The sequence below is a fragment of the Chlorocebus sabaeus genome, chromosome 21 (assembly GCF_047675955.1).
Source record: "Chlorocebus sabaeus isolate Y175 chromosome 21, mChlSab1.0.hap1, whole genome shotgun sequence".
NCBI lineage: Eukaryota > Metazoa > Chordata > Mammalia > Primates > Cercopithecidae > Chlorocebus > Chlorocebus sabaeus.
This window is the reverse complement of record NC_132924.1, coordinates 84,992,816-85,016,025: the sequence shown is the minus strand read 5'-3', so window position 1 is coordinate 85,016,025 and position 23,210 is coordinate 84,992,816. Positions and strand designations below refer to the sequence as shown.

Sequence of the window (23,210 nt, the reverse complement as noted above, 5' to 3'; positions counted from 1 at the left end):
ATTTCTTTCTCTTTTTTTGAGACAGGGTCTTACCCTGTCACCCCATGGGAGTGCAGTGGTGTGATCATGGCTTACTGCAGCCTCGACCTCCCAGGCTCAAGCAGTCTTCCCACCTCAGCCTTCTGAGTAGCTGGGACTATTCAGCTACTGAGTGCCTGGGACTATAGGCACGTGCCACATGCTTGGCTGATTTTTTTTTTTCTTTCTTTCTTTCTTTCTTTTTTTGGTAGAGATGGGGTCTCACTATGTTGCCCCAAGTTGGTTTTGAACTCTTGGGCTCAAGTGATCCTCCCAACTCAGTCTCCTAGAGTGTTGAGATTGTAGGTAGTGAGCCACCAGGTCATGCCTTCTTTGTCCATTTCTGAGGTGCTCTGTTCTTTCAAAGACAGGGTTGCATTGTAGTAAAAAGCCGAGACTCTCAATTCAGACTCTGGAATTTAATATCCTGGCCCCATCCTTGACTGACCACACAACTTTGGCCAACTTACTAATATCTCCCAGCCGCCACTTTGTCACTGGGGTGACAAATGGGCACGACAGTGGTTTCCACCTCCTACTGTGGTGAGAAGAGTTAAGAAGAGCTATGTAAGGCATAAGTCATAGGGTCTGGCACAGAGTACACATTAGCCTTTATGATTTTTCCCAGAGATGCTTATTTATTTTCTTATTTCATTATCCTGATTTCATCAAATGATTGTTGGAAGAAGAAAGGTTATAAATAATAAATAATTGTGATTTATTATTCTCTATTTCCAAAGAAAGAGTCATTTTTGATTTATAGTATCATGATTTATAATGACTCATACACAGAATTCAGGTGGACACTAAATTTCTCCTGCAGAGAGATTGCCTCTGGAAGATATCGGTATATGGGGAAGTCAAATAATGAGTTTTCTCTGCTGTTAATAGTATCAACTCTCACTTCTCAGTGTTTCTTGAAACGTTCTATTTGCTTATTCATTCTTTAAGAAGAGGAAGACAGTATTCTCATTTGAAAACGTATCAGTATAGTTTTTTTATTACTATATGTTGAATATAGTAAAGATATAAAATGTTCATGAGGACAGCATTAAATGGAATAATGTGGAATCTTGAGCTGCCATGAAGTTAATATGAGAATCTCAAGTCGGGTCGTGAGGCATCATGAATTGAAATACCTTTTTGCAGAGTTTCATACATTTCCCTACCATAAAGCAAAGGACATGATGGAAAGGTTGGTAGAGAATTAAAGCTTTCCAGTTATTTGAGCATTACTCTATTTTGTCCTAAAAGATTGTGTTTGGTTGGTCTTATCAGACATCTGGGAATACCAAATCATTCACTAGAAGTTGAAGATACAAAGGTTAGTACTCATGGGCCTGTATTCTAGTTGCTCACCATGTAATAGGAAAGAAACATATAAACCTCTCTTCCACTTAGGAAAAAGGTCTAAATGATGTATGTAATGGTGTTACGTATATCTTGGAAGGACATTTTTTAAGTTTACAAAAACTAATTTTGTCATCTGATCATACTTACCACAGAATTGCAATAGAACAGACTTAAAATAGACTGTCAAAAACATATTTCTGTGTGGCCACAAAAGTATGTGCAAAATATTTGGAGAATTTCAGAAGATGTGCCAGAATGCAATATTACTGGCCAGGCACGGTGGCTCATGCCTGTAATCCCAGCACTTTGAGAGACTGAGGCAGTCAGATCACCTGAGGTCAGGAGTTTGAGACCAACCTGGCCAACGTGGTGAAACCCCGTCACTACAAAAAATGTAAAAATTAGCCAGGCATGGTGGCATGTGTCTGTAGTCCCAGATACTCTGGAGGCCGAGGCAGGAGAATCGCTTGAACCTGGGAGGCAGAGGTTGCAGTGAGCTGAGATTGCGCCACTGTACTCCAGCCTGGGCAACAGAGCAAGACTCTGTCTCAAAAAAAAGAAAGGAAAAAAAAAAAGCAATATTATTGACTTGTTCAGTTTTTCTCTGGGCATTGAAGGCATACCTTCTGATATTCTCCAAACATTTCAGTGTGGGTGAGTAATTATAATCCAAAGATTCCAAAATATGTTATTATAGGTCTTTTTTTCTGTACAAAACCATTTGCTGAGTGATCAGTTGCTGTATCACTAAAGCAGAAGACAAATTGATTTGAGTTGGTATAACAATAGCATGTCATCAAATGAATAAAAAGGATTTTTTAATTGGCCATAGATGTTTTCCTTTTTTTTTTCTTTTTTCTTTTAAAAGAAGTCTTCCTTTTAAAAGAACTGCACATGACTTATTTCTCCATAGTACCCGTTTTCAATCTATTTTGATCTCCCCCTTAAGGCATGCTTAAGCTAAGGTATATGTCATTGGCTTAGTACATATTGATATTCTTTCTGAAACAGGATATGATATAGTATAATACTTGCATAATCAAGATTATGTCTAGACTGGTGAAATTAAAATAGTGACAGAGCAAAAAGGATCTCTTTCTGCAATAGAATACTTTAGGAAACATTGTTTTCCAGAATATTGATGAAATGTACAGATATAGAATTGGATTTTATATCAGTATTAAAGTTAAGGTTTTAATATTGAAAATGCCCTATTGATTTCTGTATTTTAATCTTATTGGTGTCCATCATTTTAGACTGACCAAGATAATGTGAAATTTGCTTTGAATGTTTCTGTAGAGATAATAATGAGGAGCTTCAAACCTAATTACATCTCAAAAAATATAAAGTAGAACATACTGTCCATGATATAGGAGAGGGGAAAATGCTTATATTGCTTATATTTTGTGCTAAAATGTAATCAATAAATACATTAGTAGGTAACTGATTCCTAAGAAACAGACTAAATACCATCCTTAAACCTTAGTAGTTTTGATTAAGTAAAGCTGAGTTCTTAAATCTTTTTGGAGTTTTGTTTGTTTAATAAAATAGTTTATTTCTCAAGTCTTTTTTTTTTTTTTTTTTTCTAAGCATGTTTCATTAAAGAAAACTACTGCCTGGGTGCAGTGGCTCAAACCTGTAATCCTAGCACTTTGGGAGGCCACCTGAGGTCAGGAGTTCAAGACCAGCCTGACTAACATGGTGAAACCCTATCTCTACTAAAAATGCAAAAATTAGCCAGGCGTGGTGGTGCACACCTGTAATCCCAGCTACTCAGGAAGCTGAGGCAGGAGAATCACCTGAACCAGGGAGGTGTAGTTGTAATGAGCTGAGATCGCACCACTGTACTCTATACTGGGTAACAAGAGTGAAACTCCTTCTCGGGAGAAAAAAAAAAAAGGAAAGAAAACTACCAGAGAACAATTTCAAACCAAAGACCTCTTTGAAACCTGCTAAATCAAGATTCTGACTTCTTTCATTCCTATTAGCCCAGGAAGGGTATGGAGAAAGTTACCTTGAACTCTTGGGACCAGACTTGACTACTGAGTGGGTGCCCCAGGCAAATGATGGCTTCTCCTTTATCTCAATATTCTAGAAACACTTACTCAATATTTCTCTAGAGAAGAAGAGGAAGTTACCTTATAGCATTCTAGTGGAGTGCTAAGATTTTGAATTAATACGTGGAATAGAATCCTTGCTCAGCCACATACCATCTCTGTGACCTTGAGTAAAATTACTTACTGTTTCTCAGTTTTCCCATCTGTAAAATGGTCATGATAATCGTACCTATTTCCTAAAGGCATAGTGAGGATAAAATGGGATAATTTATGTAAAGTCCTTGGCAGAGTACCTGTCAAATGGTAAATTCCCCAAAATATATTACCTGATAATAGCTTAAAGTATAATTCTTTTGTCCCAAGATGAATTCTTGCGCATTTCCTTTTCATTGATTTTAAATTTGAAGTAGTCCAGGCCTGGTAGCTTACACCTGTAATCCCAGCACTTTGGAAGGCCAAGGCGGGAGACTCATCTCAGGTCAGGAGCTTGAAACCAGCCTGGCCAACATAGTGAAACCCCATCTCTACTTTAAAAAAAAAAAAAAAAAAAAAAAAAAAATTAGCCAAGTGTGGTGGCACACAGCTGTAGTTCCAGCTATTCAGGAAGCTGAGACAGGAGAATCGCTTGAACCCGGGAGGCAGATGTTGCAGTGAGTCGAGATTGTGCCACTGTACTCTAGCCTGGGTGAAAGAGTGAGACTCTGTCCCCCCAGCCAAAAAAAAAAAAAAATTAAAATGATAAATTTGAAATAATAATGAATTTTATTTTACTGTGAAGAGAGCTTACAGTCATTTTCCTTGAATTACATTTTCACTGTATTTTCTTTTTGGTAAATGATAATTGGATAAGATTAATTTATCTCTGCACCCTCGTTTGTAGCTATCATTCCCAGCCTCTGGTTCGGAATAATATCGCATGTGAACTTTAGCTTCAATTGAGGATACTTACAGCAATTTTTATTCTCTTCATGCATGCCTTATTGGCCATCTGTTTTCGGGGGAAAAATATAGGTAATAAAAGTGAAAATGGCCCCATAGAAATATGTATTAGCTGCCCTTTCTCGTATGAGAAGTCAGAAATAGGCATAATATAAGTAAAAAGTGAGACAAGCCAGGTAGTTGATTCTATTAAACATATCTATCTAGACTTAGATCACCAAAGAGAATAAGTGTTCCAAAGCAGCCATAAATCCAAATTCATATGCTTCCTTAGAGATCTGTTTATGGTTCTCATATCTCCTCTTATATGTATTTGAATGACAGAACCATTATTTAAGGCAAAGATCGGGTGATAACATGTTCCAAGCCTTTTATTAATGTCCTGTTCTCCGTTTCTCTGCTTGTTCCCTAGACTGAAGCTACACTGACCAAAGCTACAGCATTTTACATTCTGTAGATGTTGGTTGTGTGCTCATTGCCTGAGGCATCCAACTATTTAATTCTGTCATTGGTACCAGGATATTGAAATTCAGTTAAAATTTGAAGCCCACAGTAGCTGGTAGATTAATTTTTTGTGGATTTATATTTGTTTTATTTTGTTGAACATAAATAGTGTCACACATTACCTTGGATCTAAATGGCATCCATGGCTAGGTGCAATGACTCACGCCTGTAATCCCAGCACACTGGGAGGCCAAGGCAGCCAGATCACCTGAGGCCAGGAGTTCGAGACCAGCCTGGCTAACATGGTGAAATGCTGTCTCTACTGAAAATACAGAAATTAGTCAGGCGTGGTGGCATGCACCCGTAATCCCAGATACTCAGGAGACTGAGGTGTGAGAATCTCTTGAATCCAGGAGGCAGAAGTTGCAGTGAGCTGAGATCGCACCACTGTCCTCCAGTCTGGGTGACAGAGCAAGACTCTGTCTCAAAATAATAAAAATAAATAAATAAATAAATAAATAAATGGCATCCATAAGTATTTATTGCTAGAATTCCTGGCTGATCAACAGCATTATTTATGTTTTCATTAAATCTAGGTGGCACTGTATTTTCTTTTTGGTTATATAGATGAGAGGTTTCTGTGTTGCCCAGGTTGGCCTCGAACACCTAGCCTCTCCTCCTTATGCATAAGGACAACAGGCCTGAGCCACCGCAGTTCCTGGTGGCACTGTATTTTCAAATGCAAGTTCAGTGGGGGTAGTTTGAGATCTTCTGTTCGTTTGTAGACCAAAGAAAATTTAAGTTTCATTTTTGAAATCTCTGCTTGTGTTATAGAGACTTATAAGACCATAAAATATGAAGCCTTCTAATAGATAGTTAGCACTCAGAATGTCTTTAATGCTAATTAAGTAATGTGACATAAAACATGAAAAAGAAATCTTAGTTACAAACACATGAAACATGTCATATTTTTCTCTTTTAGTGCATTTATTTCTGCTTTTTGGAATAATGATATTACTGATATAAAATTGTACTCAAGTCTTTCAAAAGTTAATGTCTGTTTGTATATAGGTGCTTTCTGCCTTTGCACTTGCTGTTTTGCCAGTTTCATCAGAAGTGAAGCAAGTATTTGTTGTCTTTGGAGCTCTCCTAATTTATATAAAAGCAACGTTGATGTTAAATGAACAACCTAATGTTTAGCTTACCTGTTGTGATGAAGAGTAGTTACAGAGGGATAAATCTTTAACTATTAAATAATTTTCAAATTGTTAAACGGTTTTTCTCTTGTAGTGAGAGATTTTTCTTGAGGCTGAATAGAAACGGGCTTCCCAAAGCCCCTGATAAACCGGAACGACATTGCTCCCTCTTTGTGGTGAGTGGATCTTGTTTCATTCATAAGGCAGATTCATCCAATTATGATTCATACTATTTAGGAGAAATAAATTACTATGAGAGAACACAGTGAATTTGTTTTTAAACTTTATGTAAATAACACACAGATTACATTAGTGCCCAGAATTCTGAATATCACCTTCCAGGATTACTTTAATTCCATTAGTGTATTACTGCTTCTGTTATACTATTACCAAAGTATAACCATGATTGCCGGGCATGGTGCCTCATGCCTATAATCTCAATACTTTGGGAGGCTGAGGCAGGTGGATTGTCTGAGGTCAGGAGTTCAGTATCAGCCTGGCCAACATGGTGAAACCCCATCTCTACTAAAAAATACAAAAATTAGCCAGGAGTGGCGGCGGGCACCTATAATCCCAGTTACTCAGGAGGCTGAAGCAGGAGAATCACTTGAACCTGGGAGGCAGAGGTTGCAGTGAGCCAATGTCGCACCACTGCACTTCAACCTGGGCAACAAGAGTGAAACTCCATCTCCAAAAACAAAAAACAAAACCAGTGATCACGCTCGGCAAGACACCTGGTATTTAATATGTGCTTAATAAATGTTTAAAGAATGAATGAGTGAGAGAGTGAATCAATAATGCTTTCTTCTTTAAAGTATTACTTGGTATCAATTGACCTAAGGTTGATTGTAATGATATTTTTAGAACAGAATTTAAATCACGTACTTCTGCTACAAACATTCCATTAAGAATGTCTGTGTTCATCTCTGTCTTTTTTATTTGTGAAAATAAAATGCTCTTCCCTTTAAGTGCAGCTCATGTCTTCCAAAATAACCAAACTTTGTTTGTTTGTAGGATTTGGGTAGCAGTGAGCTAAGAAAGGACATCTATATCACCGTGCACATTATCCGAATCGGTAGGTATAGCACTTGTCAGTGCAGTAGGGGCAAGGAACAGAGAGGAGAAATGCCGAGAGGTTTCTATGTTGTGATTTATTTGCTGTCTGAATTAGAAAGAAATCAAAGCCAGATTTGAATCCAAGAATCACAGAAGTTGTGAATTGTCCCCTGACCTTCCCAACCCCATGTATGACCTCCTCACCTACCATAAACAGATTCTGGTCTCTTTTAATATAAGTAATTAAGAAGTTTGTTGTGTTTCATTTTGTTCTGCTAGCCTTCCTAAACATATTTGATTCAAGAATGTTGCGTTTGTCTGTTAAAATTCTAAATTCTGTTAGCATAAAATGAATTTTTCAGAGCTGAGTTTCCTGTAAGTTAATGAAGGCTTTATAGAAATTGGCTCTACATAAATTTTCCAAAGTGCAGAATGCTTCAGAGCGTTATTCCAGAAGGTGCTTCAAAAAACAGGCTGTGAAATAGTGAATACTGAATGTTTTTTTAACTTGTATAATGTCATCAGCTTATTAAAGGGTCTGAGAAGTCCTAAAGGGAAAAATAAATATGCCTGTCTAACTTTGTTGACCCTAGTTTTCCTCAAATTTGATTTGACTATGAATGAAAACAGTTATATAATGTAGCACTTATTAACATCTTGCAGAACCCACTTTGATATTCTGTGATGAACTTGCTCAATGAAACCAGAATGTGTTCCCTCATTTTTACACATAAAATACCTCTAAAAGTAGGCATTTTATGGCAGAGGAGCTAGGTGAAATGAGGAATGGTGTAACCTACACAGTTTTTCCATTAAGTCTAACCAGTCATTATTGGGAATTTGTTCCCACTTCTTCACTAACTGTACTCTGTTACTAGCCTAGGAATACTTCTGTGAGATAGTAATATCTTGCCATGCAGTCCTGCAAGGTGATTTATTTTTATAGGCTTTGGTTTTATGTACATGATAACTATATTGTGCATTGAGTGAGACTATAAAAAACATGCTTTCATTCCAGCATCGATTTTCTGTATGTTTTTTCTCATAAAAATCTACTCTGAAAACCTGTTTTCACTTTATGCTATTTTTGTATTTGAAGGACAGTAGAAATAAAAAAGAGACACTTTGTTTGTTTTGTTTTGTTTTTTTCTTTTTATAAATGAGTCTATGAAAAAAATTGGAAAGAATCTTTGAAAAGGTTGGAAGTTAGAACCCATGCTGCTGTTTTCTTATGAGATAAAGACTGTCTGTTCTCAGGATGGCAGAGGTAGTTTGTTATTTAATCTGTGTTTGTTTAAATTCAAATGTAATACCAATGGTTAAAGTAAAATATGCTTTTATGTATCTTCATGTAAACATTACTAAAATTGTAATATAATATCTGACAGCAGTAAGAGAAAAAGTAAACCACTTTTGTCTTCAGAGCTTTCTCAAAGATATCTAGGGGTTTGGGGTGGTAAAAAAACATGCAGCAAAGTGAGTATGTGCCCTTCTGGCCCATGGACTTCACTCACTGTCTTATTGCCAAGGAAGCTGCCTCAGTGGTACTGCCCATCGCAGGGCAGCCTTTCAAATGCTTGGTGTTTGATTTGTAATTGCACTTTTTATTAACATTGTTATAGTCATTAAGTGATTAAAATGCATGTTGAATCAGAAATTACCTCTCTATCCTTGTCCTTAGTTTTGGGCAAATGAATACTTCTCTAGGATTATTGCAAAAAACACTTACCAGTTCAACATTTTGAGACCGAAGGAGAAGTGAGATTAAGGTAAAATACACTAAGATAGGTTAAAATTTAGTCTGCCAGCTCCCTTGATGGAGTGAAATTGGTGGCAGATTGTTGTCTATCAGAGTGTTAGAAATGCAAAATGCTTGTTCCTCAGTGGCACAAAGAAATAGCACTCAACCGTAAATTTAATTTTCTCAGTAAGGCAATTTTTACTTTCTGCAGAAAGGGTGCCTCTCACAGATGGAACAATGGCGAGAGCACACCTGTACAGGGGAGGGAAAGGAGTTCTTATTCCTGACTCAGGTAGCCCATACTGCTGTGTTGTTCCCCTATTTGCTAGGGTTGGACTGCACAGTCTAAGCTAGTTCCGATTAACTATGTTGAAAAGAGCAGGAGTACAAGCTGGAGTGTCGGGGTGAGTAGTTTGGCAGGAAGGAAGGTTAGGAACAGGTAACTAAAGGTGGCTTAGGTCAGAGCAGGTGATCAGGGGTGACTCAAGTCAAAGCAGGTGACTGGGTTGAGTCAGGACAGAGCAGGTGACCAGGGGAACAGATGTGAACTACTGATCAGAACGGGCAGGTAAGTTGTTTACTGAAAATAGAGGCAAGGTGGTGAAGAGAACCAGGAAGATAAACTTTAAAATGGAGAATCAAAGAATGAGAGAGCTGAACATACTGGCATACTGATTATTTGAAGAGAAACTTGGGGTTCACTATATTTAACAAGGGACACATAGTTCTTATAGAATGTCTCTGGTACCTATTTAGTAGGAAAAGGGCTTGTTGGCCCTCACTGGCTGCAGAAAGCAGGAGCAATATCACCTCACTTCTGGGAATTTAAGTCCAGCTCTTTAGATAGATGGAGAGGAAAAGAAAAAGAGAAATTAATAGTTTTTTATCTTCCTGCCCATGCCAGGAAGTTCCTTCAACCTCTATGCCTCCCTTTTGACTTTTGGCTGATTGCTCAGTATTTTTCCCTTCCCCCACTCCTGCTATCTTCCTTCCTACTTAGAGAATGTGCCTAGAAATCTGATAAGCTTTCCCAAAGCCCAATCAGAACTGTGAATTCTTATTAACTCTAGGGTTGGTGCCACTGATCTGGCACCAAATCATCTTTTCAGTATAGTAATTAGAATGGTGTCTAAAGCTGTGGCTTAACCTTAAACTTGCATGTTTGAAGACATGAGTCGGGTGGAGGTTTGGCAGATAAGCTTCCCAGTGGTCACAGGTGACAGAATCCTCATTGGAGAGTCTTAAGTAACCACTTAAGACTCTGTCTCTGTGAGAGCTACACTTCTCCCATCAACCTTATTCCCTTATTTTGACATTCCGTCTCTCCCCTACAATTTTTTTCTTTAGTGCAACTTTAGATGAAGGGGTTGTTTAAAAACAAACAAAAAAAGGATTGAAATGTGTGCATGCCCTTGTGTAAAGTGTAGGAGCTAGCAGAGTCATTAGGAATAATCTTGTTCGCAGTTTTTAAGTTTCTTTTTTACTAAGGAGCTTCTTTCTGATGTTAAATAACTTTGAAGGGCTCCACTCAGAAATCTTATCCCTTTGTCATCTTGCATTTACAAGGAAATGGTTAAGAAAAAAGCATGTTTTGGCTGGTTGTGGTGGCTCATGCCTGTAACACCAGCACTTTGGGAGGCTGATGTGGGTGAATCACTTGAGGACAGAAGTTCAAGACCAGTCTGACTAATATGGTGAAACTCTGTCTCTACTAAAAATACAAAAGTTAGTCAGGCATGGTGGCGCATGCCTGTAATCCCAGCTACTCAGGAGGCTGAGGCAGGAGAATTTCATGAACCCAGGAGATGGAGGTTGCAGTGAGCCAAGATCGCACCACTGAACTCCAACCTGGGTGACAAAGCATGACTCCATCTCAAATAAAAAAAAAAAAAGGCATGTTTTAAACCATGATATTGATAAAGACTGGCATACGTATTAATATTTCATCCTAATACATTCTGTAATATTCAAAATAGAGATAAAATGACATCTTTTTTTTTTCATTTAAAAAAGTGACCAAAGTTTTAAATTTGTTTAAATCAGTTGTGTAAGTAAAAGTAGGATTGGTTGATAATTAAATTCAAGTATGACATAAAGTGTTCAATTTTCAGGCAGCATTTATATTAAAATTATGTAGAGTGAAATTTGGCCATACATATGGCGTCAGGTCATGAAAACCTGATATTTTGAATTCTTACATTTTGCACATCTGAAAAGCAACTAGCTTATTTTGGCCATTTTTTAGTTTTGATTCTAACTGATAAAGTAAGAGGTTTTCGGGCTGTGTTTCCCTGAAAGTGACATCTTGCAGAGGTAGTTTTCCTTTACTATTGTCAAATGAAAGCCAAATTGGATATTATCATCCCATTTTTTTCCTACTTAACATTGGATTTTGGAATTGCTGGAGATATCTTGATGTGCTATAGGAGAATTTTGCTCAGATAGAAACAATTTATGGCTCTGTTGAAAAGCATCTAGGGACAAATTTGCAGATTTTTAAAGTCATTTTTTCCCACATTAACTTGTTATATTTCAACTTCAGTGTACTTTTTGCTTTTTGTCTTCAAAATAATCCACTGATAATTAAATACCAACAATAAATTAAAACAATATATTGATAAAATATTTTTAAACATGTAACAATTTAAACAAGTTAAAACTTTACAACAGTTAAAACCATTTTGGTGATAACTGAGTTCTGAACAGCCTGAGAGCTGAGGCAGGAACATGCGCATTTGATCACCTGTGCTGACTTGCCATACTTCAGACAACCTCAAACTACTCTAGTCACAGGTGAAATTTTTGAAATAGTTTTTTTGAATATGTAATTTGTTTAAAAATAGAAAATGGAAGAGTCACCGTTACTGCCTTCAGTGACATGAACTTCCTGGGATGCCTTCACGAATCTCAGGGGCCAGGGGATGGTTCCCAAACATGGGATCTGTTCTCATCTTTGTGTTTTATAGATGGCAACTGATGCCCAGAATTTCAGCTGCTTACCCAAAGTCACACAGCTAGGTGATTGGAGAGGAGAATCCAGAACTGAAGTAATATCTTCTGTTATGCCCAACCTGGGTGCTCTTTATTGCCCAGTTACATTTCATATGGCCTATCTTATAGCTGTATGTTTCTCTAGCTCAGATGCATCTAATCAAATGGCTCCATGGGTAATGCTTGCTCTTTAATTGAACAGGTCGAATGGGAGCAGGAGAAAAAAAGAATGCCTGTAGTGTCCAGTACCGACGACCCTTTGGCTGTGCAGTTCTCAGCATCGCTGACCTGCTAACAGGAGAGACAAAGGATGACCTCATTCTGAAAGTGTACATGTAAGAAACATGCACATGGTGGAGGTTGGGGTGGGTACAGGGGTGTGTGTGGGTCCTACTTGGGCAAATGCTACTTTACATGGGTAGAGAAGAACAATGGATGGTTTATGAGCCATTCCTCAAAAACCCAGTAATCTGTAGATTTGTTGCAAGTGAGCCCACAAGCCACAATTTGCCAGTCAGGAGAATTACTGAATCAAGAACCAATGAGTACAGACAGTTTACCAGTTAGGTAGACCATCTACTATGTGGGATACCACCTTTGAATTTATAAACCTAGCACATCTTTACCTTCAGACAGTCAGTGTTTTCTTGGAAAGTGAAAGTACTTTTTGAAGTAAATTAATTAGAATTGGGAAAGGGAAGCCCAGATGACTTCCATCCTACTCTAGGTGTTAGTTTGCTGGGCCTGCCATAACAAAGTACCACAAACCACGTGGCTTAACCCATTTATGCCTGAGGTTGCAATTTTTAAAAATTTTTGCAATCATACCATGGCAATGACCTTGAGCAGTAGGATATAAATAACTCCACATGCTTAGCGTTCTAATAATGGAATACTAGGCATAAATAGATTTTTTTTGTTTTTTTTGAGACCAAGTCTTGTTCTGTTGCCCGGGCTGGAGTACAGTGGTATGATCTCAGCTCACTGCAAGCTCTGCCTCCTGGGTTCATGCCATTCTCCTGCCCCAGCCTCCTGAATAGCTGGAACTACGGGTGCTCGCCACCACGCCTGGCTAATTTTTTGTATTTTTAGTAGAGACAAGGTTTCACCATGTTGGCCAGGATAGTCTCCATCACCTCGTGATCCGCCCGCCTCAGCCTTCCAAAGTGCTGGGATTACAGGCATGAGCTACCGCGTCTGGCCTATAAATAGATTTTAAACAGTAGAAATGTGTTGTCTTACAGTTCCCAGATCAAGGTATTAGTATAGTTGGCTCCTTCTGAAGGCTGTGAGGGCTAATCTGCTCTGTGCCTCTCTTCTGGCCTCTGGTGCTTTGCTGGCAGTCATTGGGGGTCCATGGCTTGTAGACGCATCACTCTGATCTCTGCCTTCATCTTCACATGGTGTTGATGGCTTTCTCTGGGTCCAATCCCCCACCCCACCCCTTCCCCCCCTTTTTTTTCTTTTTTCTTTTTTTTTTTGAGACAGAGTCTTTCTCTGTCACTCAGGCTGGAGTGTAGTGGAGCAATCTCGGCTCACTGCAACCTTTGCCTCCCAGGTTCAAGAGATTCTCTTGCCTCAGCCTCCTGAGTAGCTGGGTTTACAGGCGCATGCCACCATGCCCAACTACAAATTTCTCCTTTTTATAAAGATACAGTCATATTAGAGTGTGGTTCACCCTGATAACCTTCTTATATGAGTACCTCAGTAAAGACCCTCTTTCAAATAAGGTCATATTCTGAGGTACTGGGGGTTAGGACTTCAACATTACCTTTGTTGGGGGATACAGTTTAACCCATGGTTCTCTACTAAGAAAGTCACTTGATATATTCCAAATCCTAAGTTAAGCGATTTTTTTAAATGCACATGGGTTTTGGCCCACACCACCGTGCCACCTCCCCACAGGCTTGGACATTAAGACCTGATATACAGCAACATCTTCAGAGCAGACTCAATAGGATTTCCACACTCCTGGTTTGAGGACCACACCCTTGACTACCTCCATGAGTGAACTGGCTTTCGTATTCCGTTCTGGAGGTTGTGTTAATATACCTAATATGTGCCAGTAGATTTTTCATAGGTGATGGTAACACATGTGGCCCACTGCCTGTGGGACATACACTTAAAATTGCCTTTTTGACCTCTGCTGCAGGGTTTCATGGATTTTTCTACTCTCCATCCAATGGGACCTATGTAACACATTTAATAATTCTTTGACAAAGATTTATCTGTAGTCTGTGGTTTAGGACCGGAAACTTTCTTCATCCCTCTTAAAAAGTAAAATGCCTGTGATGGTGATGTTAAACTTGAAAACTTTTGGTGAAATTAGTGGGTGGTAAAAGTTGCTACTCTTTTTATCATGTAGCAACCCTCAATTTCAGTGGTTAAGCTTAAATCCATGATGCTCTTCTTTCCGTACTCAACTGGTGGTCATAAAATGTAATTTATTTGAAATACTAATGACTGTTAATAACCACCCTTTACTGTGTGCACAGTATGTGTGAGGAACTGTATTAAGCACTTAGTATGTGTCATATCCTTTTGTCCTCACAACAAACCCATGAAGCAGACAGCTGCTCCTAGCTCAGTTTTACACATAGGGGAACGAGAGTTAAATAACTTGCCCCATATTGCCTAGCTAATAAGGAAAGGAAGCAGATTTGAGGTCAGGACTGTCTTGCTCAAGCACCTGAACTCTCCAGTTAATAGTTTGTATTTTTCCAGGTGTTATTTCACACCATAGTCTAGTAAGGTGATGATGCTGCTGTTATGTGGCTTTTGGAGCAAACTGAAATTCCTCACAAACACACTCTCATCATTTCTTAAAGTAGTCTTTCCAGGTGTGAGTAGCAAGTATTGTATTTATCCTGCCACTGGGAAAACAGAGGGACGGACAGTCCCATCATCACCCTTGATTATGCAGCCAGCGGAACAAGACCCATGCATTCCAGCCCTGCCAATGGGAGACAGTCACACTCGTGAAGACAAATTGTTCTGCTGTTTGTGTGTGTGTGTGTGTGTGTGTGTTTTATTGTCTGCTTTTCCATAAGCATCAAATAAGGTTTTAGGTAATTTTTAATAGAAGATAAATTCCTGAAAAATGACCATTCAGCAAATGATGATGCTGTTTCAAGAGTAATACTAACCAGTCAAAACAGTCACTGTAGATTAGGAAGGACCTGTGAATTTAGTCAAACATGGGAAAGTGCCTGTTAGGAACAATTTGGGAGAAATTTCTATTTGTTAAGATGACTGAACCTCCAGCCTCTCTGGGACTCAAATAAAGAACAGTAGCAAATGCCTACCTGAGCCTGGAAGCTATTTTAGTCACGTACTTCAGAAGCTTTTTTTTTTTTTTTGAGTTTTGAGTTTTGTGGGTTAAAAGCATGAATTCTGGAATCACTTAACTATCTAATAGGAAGCAAGCCATCTTTCTTTCTTCCCCACTGGGCTGAAATAAGAAAACTGGAGGCAGAATGTGCTAAATGGCAATTTGGTGTCTTACAACTGGACAGGTGGGATGGTTTCATTCCATCTTAATTTTCCAGCCCTCTAAGATTCGGTGCTCATTTTGGTATCCCACTGTTAACTGGCTCAAAAATCACCTCCATCATGTTCATCCTGCAAAATCCTGTGGCGATAAAATAGATAAATATGAAAGCAAATAATTGTGAATTATCTGCCTCAGACTTGATCACTAGGAAACAGAACCTGTACTGTGGGAGATTTTGATTGATAGTGTACAGAATCTTGATATTCAGGCCTCTTGGGAGGACGCATTCATGGCTAATAAAGTAGTGAATTTACACATATGTTCAGATGAAGGAAGTTTTCCCCAGCCAATCTGGGAGAGTAGTGGCAGTAAGGATGGATAGCAGAACCACATGCTTATAAATCATGAGTTACCAGGCAGAGGGACATCCATCCAGCCAGCCAGCCAGCCAACCAGCCATCCATCCATTCATGCCACTGACAGTTTTTAAGTATCCACAGCATTCAAAGTACTAAAGGAAACTCTGATATCAGCCAGTCCTAGATCCAGTCCTCAAGAACCTTAACAGTCTCCCAGGTGAACTACACCATGTAAACAAAGATAACGTGACCTAATGAGTGATAAAAGCTAAGAGAAAGAGTTACAGATTGCTGTGAAAAGACGGAGAGATGCCCCTTGTGGAAGATCTGAAAGAGTAATTTTATTATTCTTTGGTAAATCCTGCCAGTCTTTTGCCAATACAAGCTGTGTTAATGTCAATTTCATTTTGCTTAATTTGCTGCATTTTGATGCTGGGCAAACCTGGTAATATTACAGTAGGCAGAGACTTGCTAATGAGAACTAATTTACTGAGCATTTATTATATGCCAGGAATTACCCTAAGCCCATATTTATTTAAAGTTCTAGTATATTATCCGTGTTTCATAGATGGGGAAATTAAGACAAGAGTAAATAAACTCATCTAAATAACATAGCTTGGTTAATAGTGAGAATTTGAATCTGGGGAGTTGAACTCAGTTGGGGCTGCCTTCCCCTGTATGAATTGTTCTCTGAGATTTCTGTCTGTTTTGGGACCACTTGTAATCTGTGAGTTGTTAATCCCAGCTGCTTCTGTCAGGAGGTAGGTGGTCAGGCATTACCAGATACGGGCATTCTTTCTCATCCTGGGACAACCATGCTGAAACTGACAGTCAGTTGCAGCAGGTTGATGGGGACTCCAAGGAAGTACATTATAGTGGTTATAATGAAAAGGGCAGGTGTACTATGAGGGTCACTGCTTGATTGCATGCATCATTAAAGCTTAACAGAGTGTTAATGTTTTCATAGGTGTAACACAGAGAGTGAGTGGTACCAAATCCATGAGAACATCATCAAAAAGCTGAATGCACGTTATAACTTGACTGGCTCCAATGCAGGTGAGTGTATGGGCTGGCTGACTTTCCCTACACTTTTCATTCCAAGCCCTTTTTTTTTATTTGTCTGTGTGGGAAGGAAATTATCAGCCCTTTGTTTTTCTCTCTGTTCACTCCCTAACTTTAAAAATGCTCAATGAACATTCCTATGCTATGATAGGCTTGTACTTATAACTCCCTATACAAAATGTATTCCATTCTTGTTGAAAAGAAAAAGATAATCTAAATTTACTCTTTGGTACCACGTCTTCATACCTCTAAGTCGTTACTGAAAGCTAAAAATCAGCCTGGCACGGTGGCTCACGCCTGTAATCCCAGCACTTTGGGAGGCCAAGATGAGCGGATCACCTGAGGTCAGGAGTTCAAGACCAGCCTTGCCAACATAGTGAAATCCCGTCTCTACTAAAAATACAAAATATTAGCCGGGCATGGTGGCAGATGCCTGTAATTCCAGCTACTCGGGAGGTAGAGGAAGGAGAATTGCTTCAACTGGGAGGCGGATGTTGCAGTGAGCCGATATCACGCCACTGCACTCCAGCCTGTGTGACAGAGTAAGACTCTGTCTCAAAAAAAAAAAAAAAAGCTAAAAATTGCATGACAAATTCGATGCTTGGATTTGTGACTATTCTGTGGAAATAAGTTTGATAAATAGCAATTTTTAGTGAGGTCCAATAAATACATGCTTTACAACTGGGCGCAGTGGTTCACGCCTATAATCCCAGCACTTTGGGAGACCGAGGCAGGCAGATCGTGAGGTCAGAAGATCAAGACCATCCTGGCTAACACAGTGAAACCTCGTCTCTACTAAAAAAAATACAAAAAATTAGCCGGGCATGGTGGTAGGCGCTTGTAGTTCCAGCTACTCGGGAGGCTGAGGCAGGAGAATGGCATGAACCCAGGAGGCGGAGCTTGCAGTGAGCCAAGGTTGCGCCACTGAATTCCAGCCCGGATGACAGAACAAGACACCGTCTCAAAAAAAAAGCAAAAAACAACACCACCAAAAAAAAACGTGCTTCGGTGCCTATGGCTGGCTTTGAGCTTCAACATTATTGACAAACATACAGGTTCACACATTGAAGTTGGCTACAAAGGAAAGTGATGCTAACTGCAGTGGCATGTGAAGAAAAATGTGTGTGTGCTTGTTCAGAGAGGAACTGAAATATTATATACCACTATAAGTCATATGAGGTACACAGTATTGTACTAGTAACATATAGTATATACTATATTATATAGCATATATAGATTGCATGGCATATATAATGACATCTTTAGGTTTGGTCAGTGACAAAAACTTTGGTGAATATTGTTTGTTCTTATCCACCGTTCAGACCCACATGGAAGCAAAACAAAGTATGCAGTCATGTGCTTTGATTGACATAAAGAAACTTCAAATTAAGTAAGCTGTTTCTTGAACTGAATGCGTTGTTTTTTAAGACTGATTTTTAAAAGCACCTTGAATATAGATATTTTTGTTGCAGTCCAAATCACCTGGCAATTAGGAGAACTGGAATTTAAATTCAGACCACTTTTTTTTTTCAGACCCTTGCACATCTTGCTAGACCAAACTGACCCGCAAAGAGAAAATCACTGTAGACAGAGCTTTGTCGTTCAGTTCAGTGAGAGCCATAAGTACCTCTAACTCATACATGTGGCAATGCTTCAGACTGTAATGAGTGGTGAGGTCAGTTTTCTCCTCCTTCTCCCAAGAGTTGGAGAGATAACTTGGGTTTTATTTGATGCAGGTAGCCCTTTGCTTTGGACAAAGTCCTGCATGTACCACTAAACAAACAAGACACTTGGAGTACTTAATATTGAGGGCAGAGTCTCTAATAGACTCACAGGAGACAGGAGAAATGAAATACAACATGGAACTACTATGTATGCTTGTCTTCTCTTTTCCCACAAAACAATTATAATTCTCGGCCGGGTGCAGTGGCTCATGTCTATAATCACAGCACTTTGGGAGGCCAAGGCGGGTGGATGGCAAGGTCAGGAGATTGAGATGATCCTGGCCAGCATGGTGAAACCCCCGTCTCCACTAAAAATACAGAAAATTAGCTGGGCGTGATGGCGCGTGCCTGTAATCCCAGCTACTCCGGAGACTGAAGCAGGAGAATCGCTTGAACCAGGGAGTTGGAGGTTGCAGTGAGCCAAGATCGCACCACTGCACTCCAGCCTGGCGACACAGAGAGACACCATCTAATATGTATATGTGTGATGATATTCACACACACACACACACACACACACACACACATATATACTTCTCCTGATTGTCTATGGATAAAATGGTTTAATTTCAATACACCCTCAGTAAGATGGTAGAGCTGCTGTTTTTTAAAGAACATATCTTGTGGAATTCGTTGGTAGACTTCCAGCCAAATCTAGTTCTACTCTAAACCTTTTGGTGTTTCTTGATACCAGTAACCATCATTTTGTCATTAAATTTACCCTAGACCTGTGCTGTCTAATTCAGGAGGCAGCAGCCATATGTTGCTATTGACAGTTAGATATGAACCTAGTATACCACTAGAATTGAGATATGCTGTAATTATAAAGAACATACCAGATTTTGAAGACTTGGCCCAATAAGAAGAATGTAAAATATCCCATCAGTAATTTTCATATTGATTGCATGTTGAAATGATAACATTTTGGATATATTGAGATAAATAAAATATGCTATTAATTTTTTTCTTTTTTTCTTTTTTGACATAGTTACTAGGGAAAGTTAAATTTCATTCATGATTCATATTATACTTCTGAGTCAGTGCTACTCCAGACTCTGTTTAAAGGCTAGCATTTTTTTAAGTTCTGTGGATCACAAACAAATCCATTATGCCCTGCTCCTTTCTTTCTGCCTATTAACTGTTAGTAGAAGAGTTGGTAACCGTTATGTATCTTGTTCTTTCTCCCTATGAGTCCTGTTAATTTGCGTGCATTTGCCCTCTATATGAATAAACAAATCCCAAACTAATCCTGACCTTCTGACTTTTCTCATGTTGTCCCTGAGCTTCCTACCATCATAGATGTGGTCTTGACCCACCACGATATGTTGAACTGTTGGCTACATGTCTTTCCCAACTCCTTTTCATCTCCCAGCCTTTCCCACTTCACATATGCCTCATGCAGAACAACATTCATCTGTTATTAGGTTGTTTGAATATATCATTGTCGAAACACTGAGGTGTGATACCCAATTGCCTCTTGAATCTTGGTGAAGTTCTCAATGATAGGCTTTGATTTATATCTCTAGATAGACCCTTACATAAGTGATCCTGTATCCTTAAGACCTGTGTTAGAGGTCAGGATTCCAGTTAAACCAAACCACAAATTTCCTTCTGCTTACAGACAGGAGTCATCTCTTAGAGAGTATAGTGTAGTATTGAAGAGCTGTTCCTCTGCAAGCAGGATATCCTAGGTTTGAATCCTCTAAGGGATATCGGGAAGATTAAAAGAAAATAATGTATGCAAAGCACTTACCATAGGACTTCATACATGGTAACGTGTTTAGTGTTAGCTATTATTGTTTACCCACTTTAAAGCCACTATCTGGAATATTCTATCCTTACCTCTTAAGTTGTCTGTTTTCATTGTTTCAAAATGGATCCTGATTTAATCTCCTTAATGAAGACTTTTAGAATAACACAATTGGATTATTGATATTTTGGATCATTGAACCAACCCCTTCTACACTTTGTTTCCTTCATCTCCTCTCTGCTGATTTGATTGCTAATATCTCTTCCTGGTTTCTTTTAACTTAATTATTGGCCTTCTGATTAACTTCAGGAAGGAAGGGAAGCACATTCTGTTTCCTTGGCCAGTTCCTCCGATGCTTAGATGTGTCCACATGTTCCATGTGCTTTGTCAACTTTACTAGCTCCTTATTCTTACTGGAATCCTGAGTGAAACCCTACCAGAAAGTGAGATCCAAACCACCCTTTCCCATGAGTCATACCTTTTCTATTTACAGCCTTTGTACTGAAATGAAAAGCTACATGTTGTAGCCTTTGCAAAGAATGAAAGAAACCATTGTACCATAAAGCCTTGTAAAAAGGGTTCCCCTTCCTTTGGCAAGATCCATTCCCATTTTGCAGCCTACCGTGATGCTCAGATTCCTAGGCAACCAAATGTATGCTCTTTATACCTGGCTTCTGCTACAAAGCCCTGTCTGCTCTCCTGTCTTGTGACCTCAGCCCTTCTCTACCCTTCTCTCTTAACCTTGAGGCCTAGCCAGGCCCACACAGCCTGCATCTATCTGCCTTCTATTTCTCTGGTCTCTCTCTCTCTGATCCCTTCTAGCCTCTCTCAAGCTGAGGCAAACCCAGCCCTAAGCCTTTTCACTCTAAAATTCTGCTCTAGAGAGTGGAAGCTCCTGAAGAAGCCTAAAAACTATTTTAAAGAAAAGCAAAACTTACACTCCTTCCCACCAAAGCTTCCACTCTTCAGTCTAGGTAGATCATTGTTCTGTATCCCCTTGATCTATACCCTTGGTTGAGGAATGAAGTTCTGTGGCCAGCAGATGGGGATTCCAGAGCTGTTCAGCTTCATTATTGAAGGGGAGGCACATTAATGGCTTACTTCAAGATAGTGGGAGAAGCAAGAGCACAAGAAATTGAAGAGGGAAATTAGGGTGCCTGATGTTTAAACTGTCACAGCAGTTAGATAATGTTGACTTCCGCTGTTTTCTTTCTGGGCCACAGAATTGTTGATTAAATGGAAGCCGTGCACTCAAATGTTTTCAAAAGAATTGAGTTCACTCTAAAAAGTACTGTTTTTCTCCACTTTCTCCTGCTATTCCTCAGTCATTGGCACTAAAAAAAAGAGAAAAAAACACAGCTTTGAAATTGGTTTTGGAAACAAATTCTGCCAGCTAATTTCCAGGCCCTTTATGCTTCATTGATGTCCTCCTAGCTATTGGAGTTGTAATCTTGTCTGGTTAATAAAGGGATTCATCTAGTTAACTGAGTTTTTTCCCCCTCTAACCTAAGACTTATGTTGCAAAGGTACATTAACCACTATCTTAGTTGAGTTTAGAAACTGGGAGAAAATTGCAAGTGATCCATTTAACTTTTTAAGATTTTTTTAAAAATTGAATTACTGTATCTCCATGGTTAGATTTAGTTAGGTTGAGTAGTTTGAAATCTCCAAAGTTGTGCTATTTTATGAATTTTAAATCCAAAGGCAATGTTGTGAGAATTTGAAATTCTAAAAATATTCATTAATGTGAGCCTGGTTTAGGTTTGTTGAGCAAATGGTTATTATAAATGTCACCTCTGATAGACAGCAGTTGAATTATAGGAATGTGAAATTGGACTGAGCCAATATGATTTACTGAGGCAAATTAAGTTCTACGTATTGAAACAGTGTGTAAAAATCAATGACAATGGTTCAGTATGTCCTAAGAGAAACTTCAAAGTCTTTTCATATTATCTATGTATTTTTGAAATATTTTCTATAGTTTGCACATATAGCTTACAATTAGAAGAAATTCTATTTGCTATTCAGGTAAGTTTCTAGAGTCTTTATTTTATCTTAGATGAGTGTACATGGTTGTATTCCTGCCAGCTATACTTTTTAACCCCCACAGAAAGTTAAAAGGAATTACCCAGATAAGGAGACCACAGTATATAGCGAGAGCAGTTTAACTCTATTCAGGAAATATATGGTGTTCTTTATTTGGCTGAGGTGAAAGGAGGCTTTTTGAGAGTGTTGGGTTGCATTTTTGGGTCCACACTTACCAATGTAGTCATTTTATTCAGTGTTACCAAGTTGGTATAATTCGTAAGAATTTGATCAGTGCACCTGATTTTTGAACATTGAATTTGCTTTCTAGTATCATTAAAACAAAAGTAGTACTTATTGGCACCACCTATTGGTTAGACATTTAATATGTGACCTTTTTGCTGACTTTTGGAATTTACTAATTATTTTACCATGATCTCTCTTTAAAGTTTTTTTTTTCAACTAATTTTATTTATAGAAAAAAAGTACAAAGAATTCATAATTTCCCAAAGGTTAACATTTTACTACATTTCGTTTGCATAATCTCCCTCCGTTTATATATGTATGTGTGTGCATATAGTCATATAACTCCACATTAATGAATTTGATATAATTCTTAAGGATTATATCAGAGCCTTGATTGTATATGTTTGTGTGTGTATATATGTACATATACACGTATATATGCATGTATACAGACATATGTACATATGTACACATATACACATCTATACACATATATATACACATTTCTTTTCCTGAACTGCCTGAGAACAAATTGAAGACATGATGCCTCTCTACCCATGCTTACTTCAGAACATAGCAACAGAACCACAGTACAATTATCTAAATCAGAATGTTAACATTGATTTAATACTATTATCTAATCTGCAAACCTTATTCAGATTTTGACAATTTTCTCCATGTCTTTTATAACAAAAGAAAATCCTAACCAGGTTTGGCGACTCCCACCTGTAATCCCAGTACTTTAGGAGGCCAAGG

At 38.6% G+C, this 23,210-nt stretch overlaps 1 protein-coding gene across 4 annotated transcripts in view; it reads left to right on the top strand.

Moving 5' to 3' along the window:
• Nucleotides 1-23,210, top strand: part of DOCK4 (dedicator of cytokinesis 4) — a 474,019-nt gene that overhangs the window by 246,872 nt on the left and 203,937 nt on the right. For all 4 annotated transcript variants that reach the window (XM_073009284.1, XM_038004467.2, XM_007982617.3 and 1 more), the window contains exons 9-12: nt 6,102-6,183; nt 7,022-7,082; nt 11,998-12,130; nt 16,615-16,703. In XM_073009284.1, the coding sequence (XP_072865385.1) occupies nt 6,102-6,183; nt 7,022-7,082; nt 11,998-12,130; nt 16,615-16,703 (365 nt within the window). The remainder of the gene's footprint in view (nt 1-6,101; nt 6,184-7,021; nt 7,083-11,997; nt 12,131-16,614; nt 16,704-23,210) is intronic.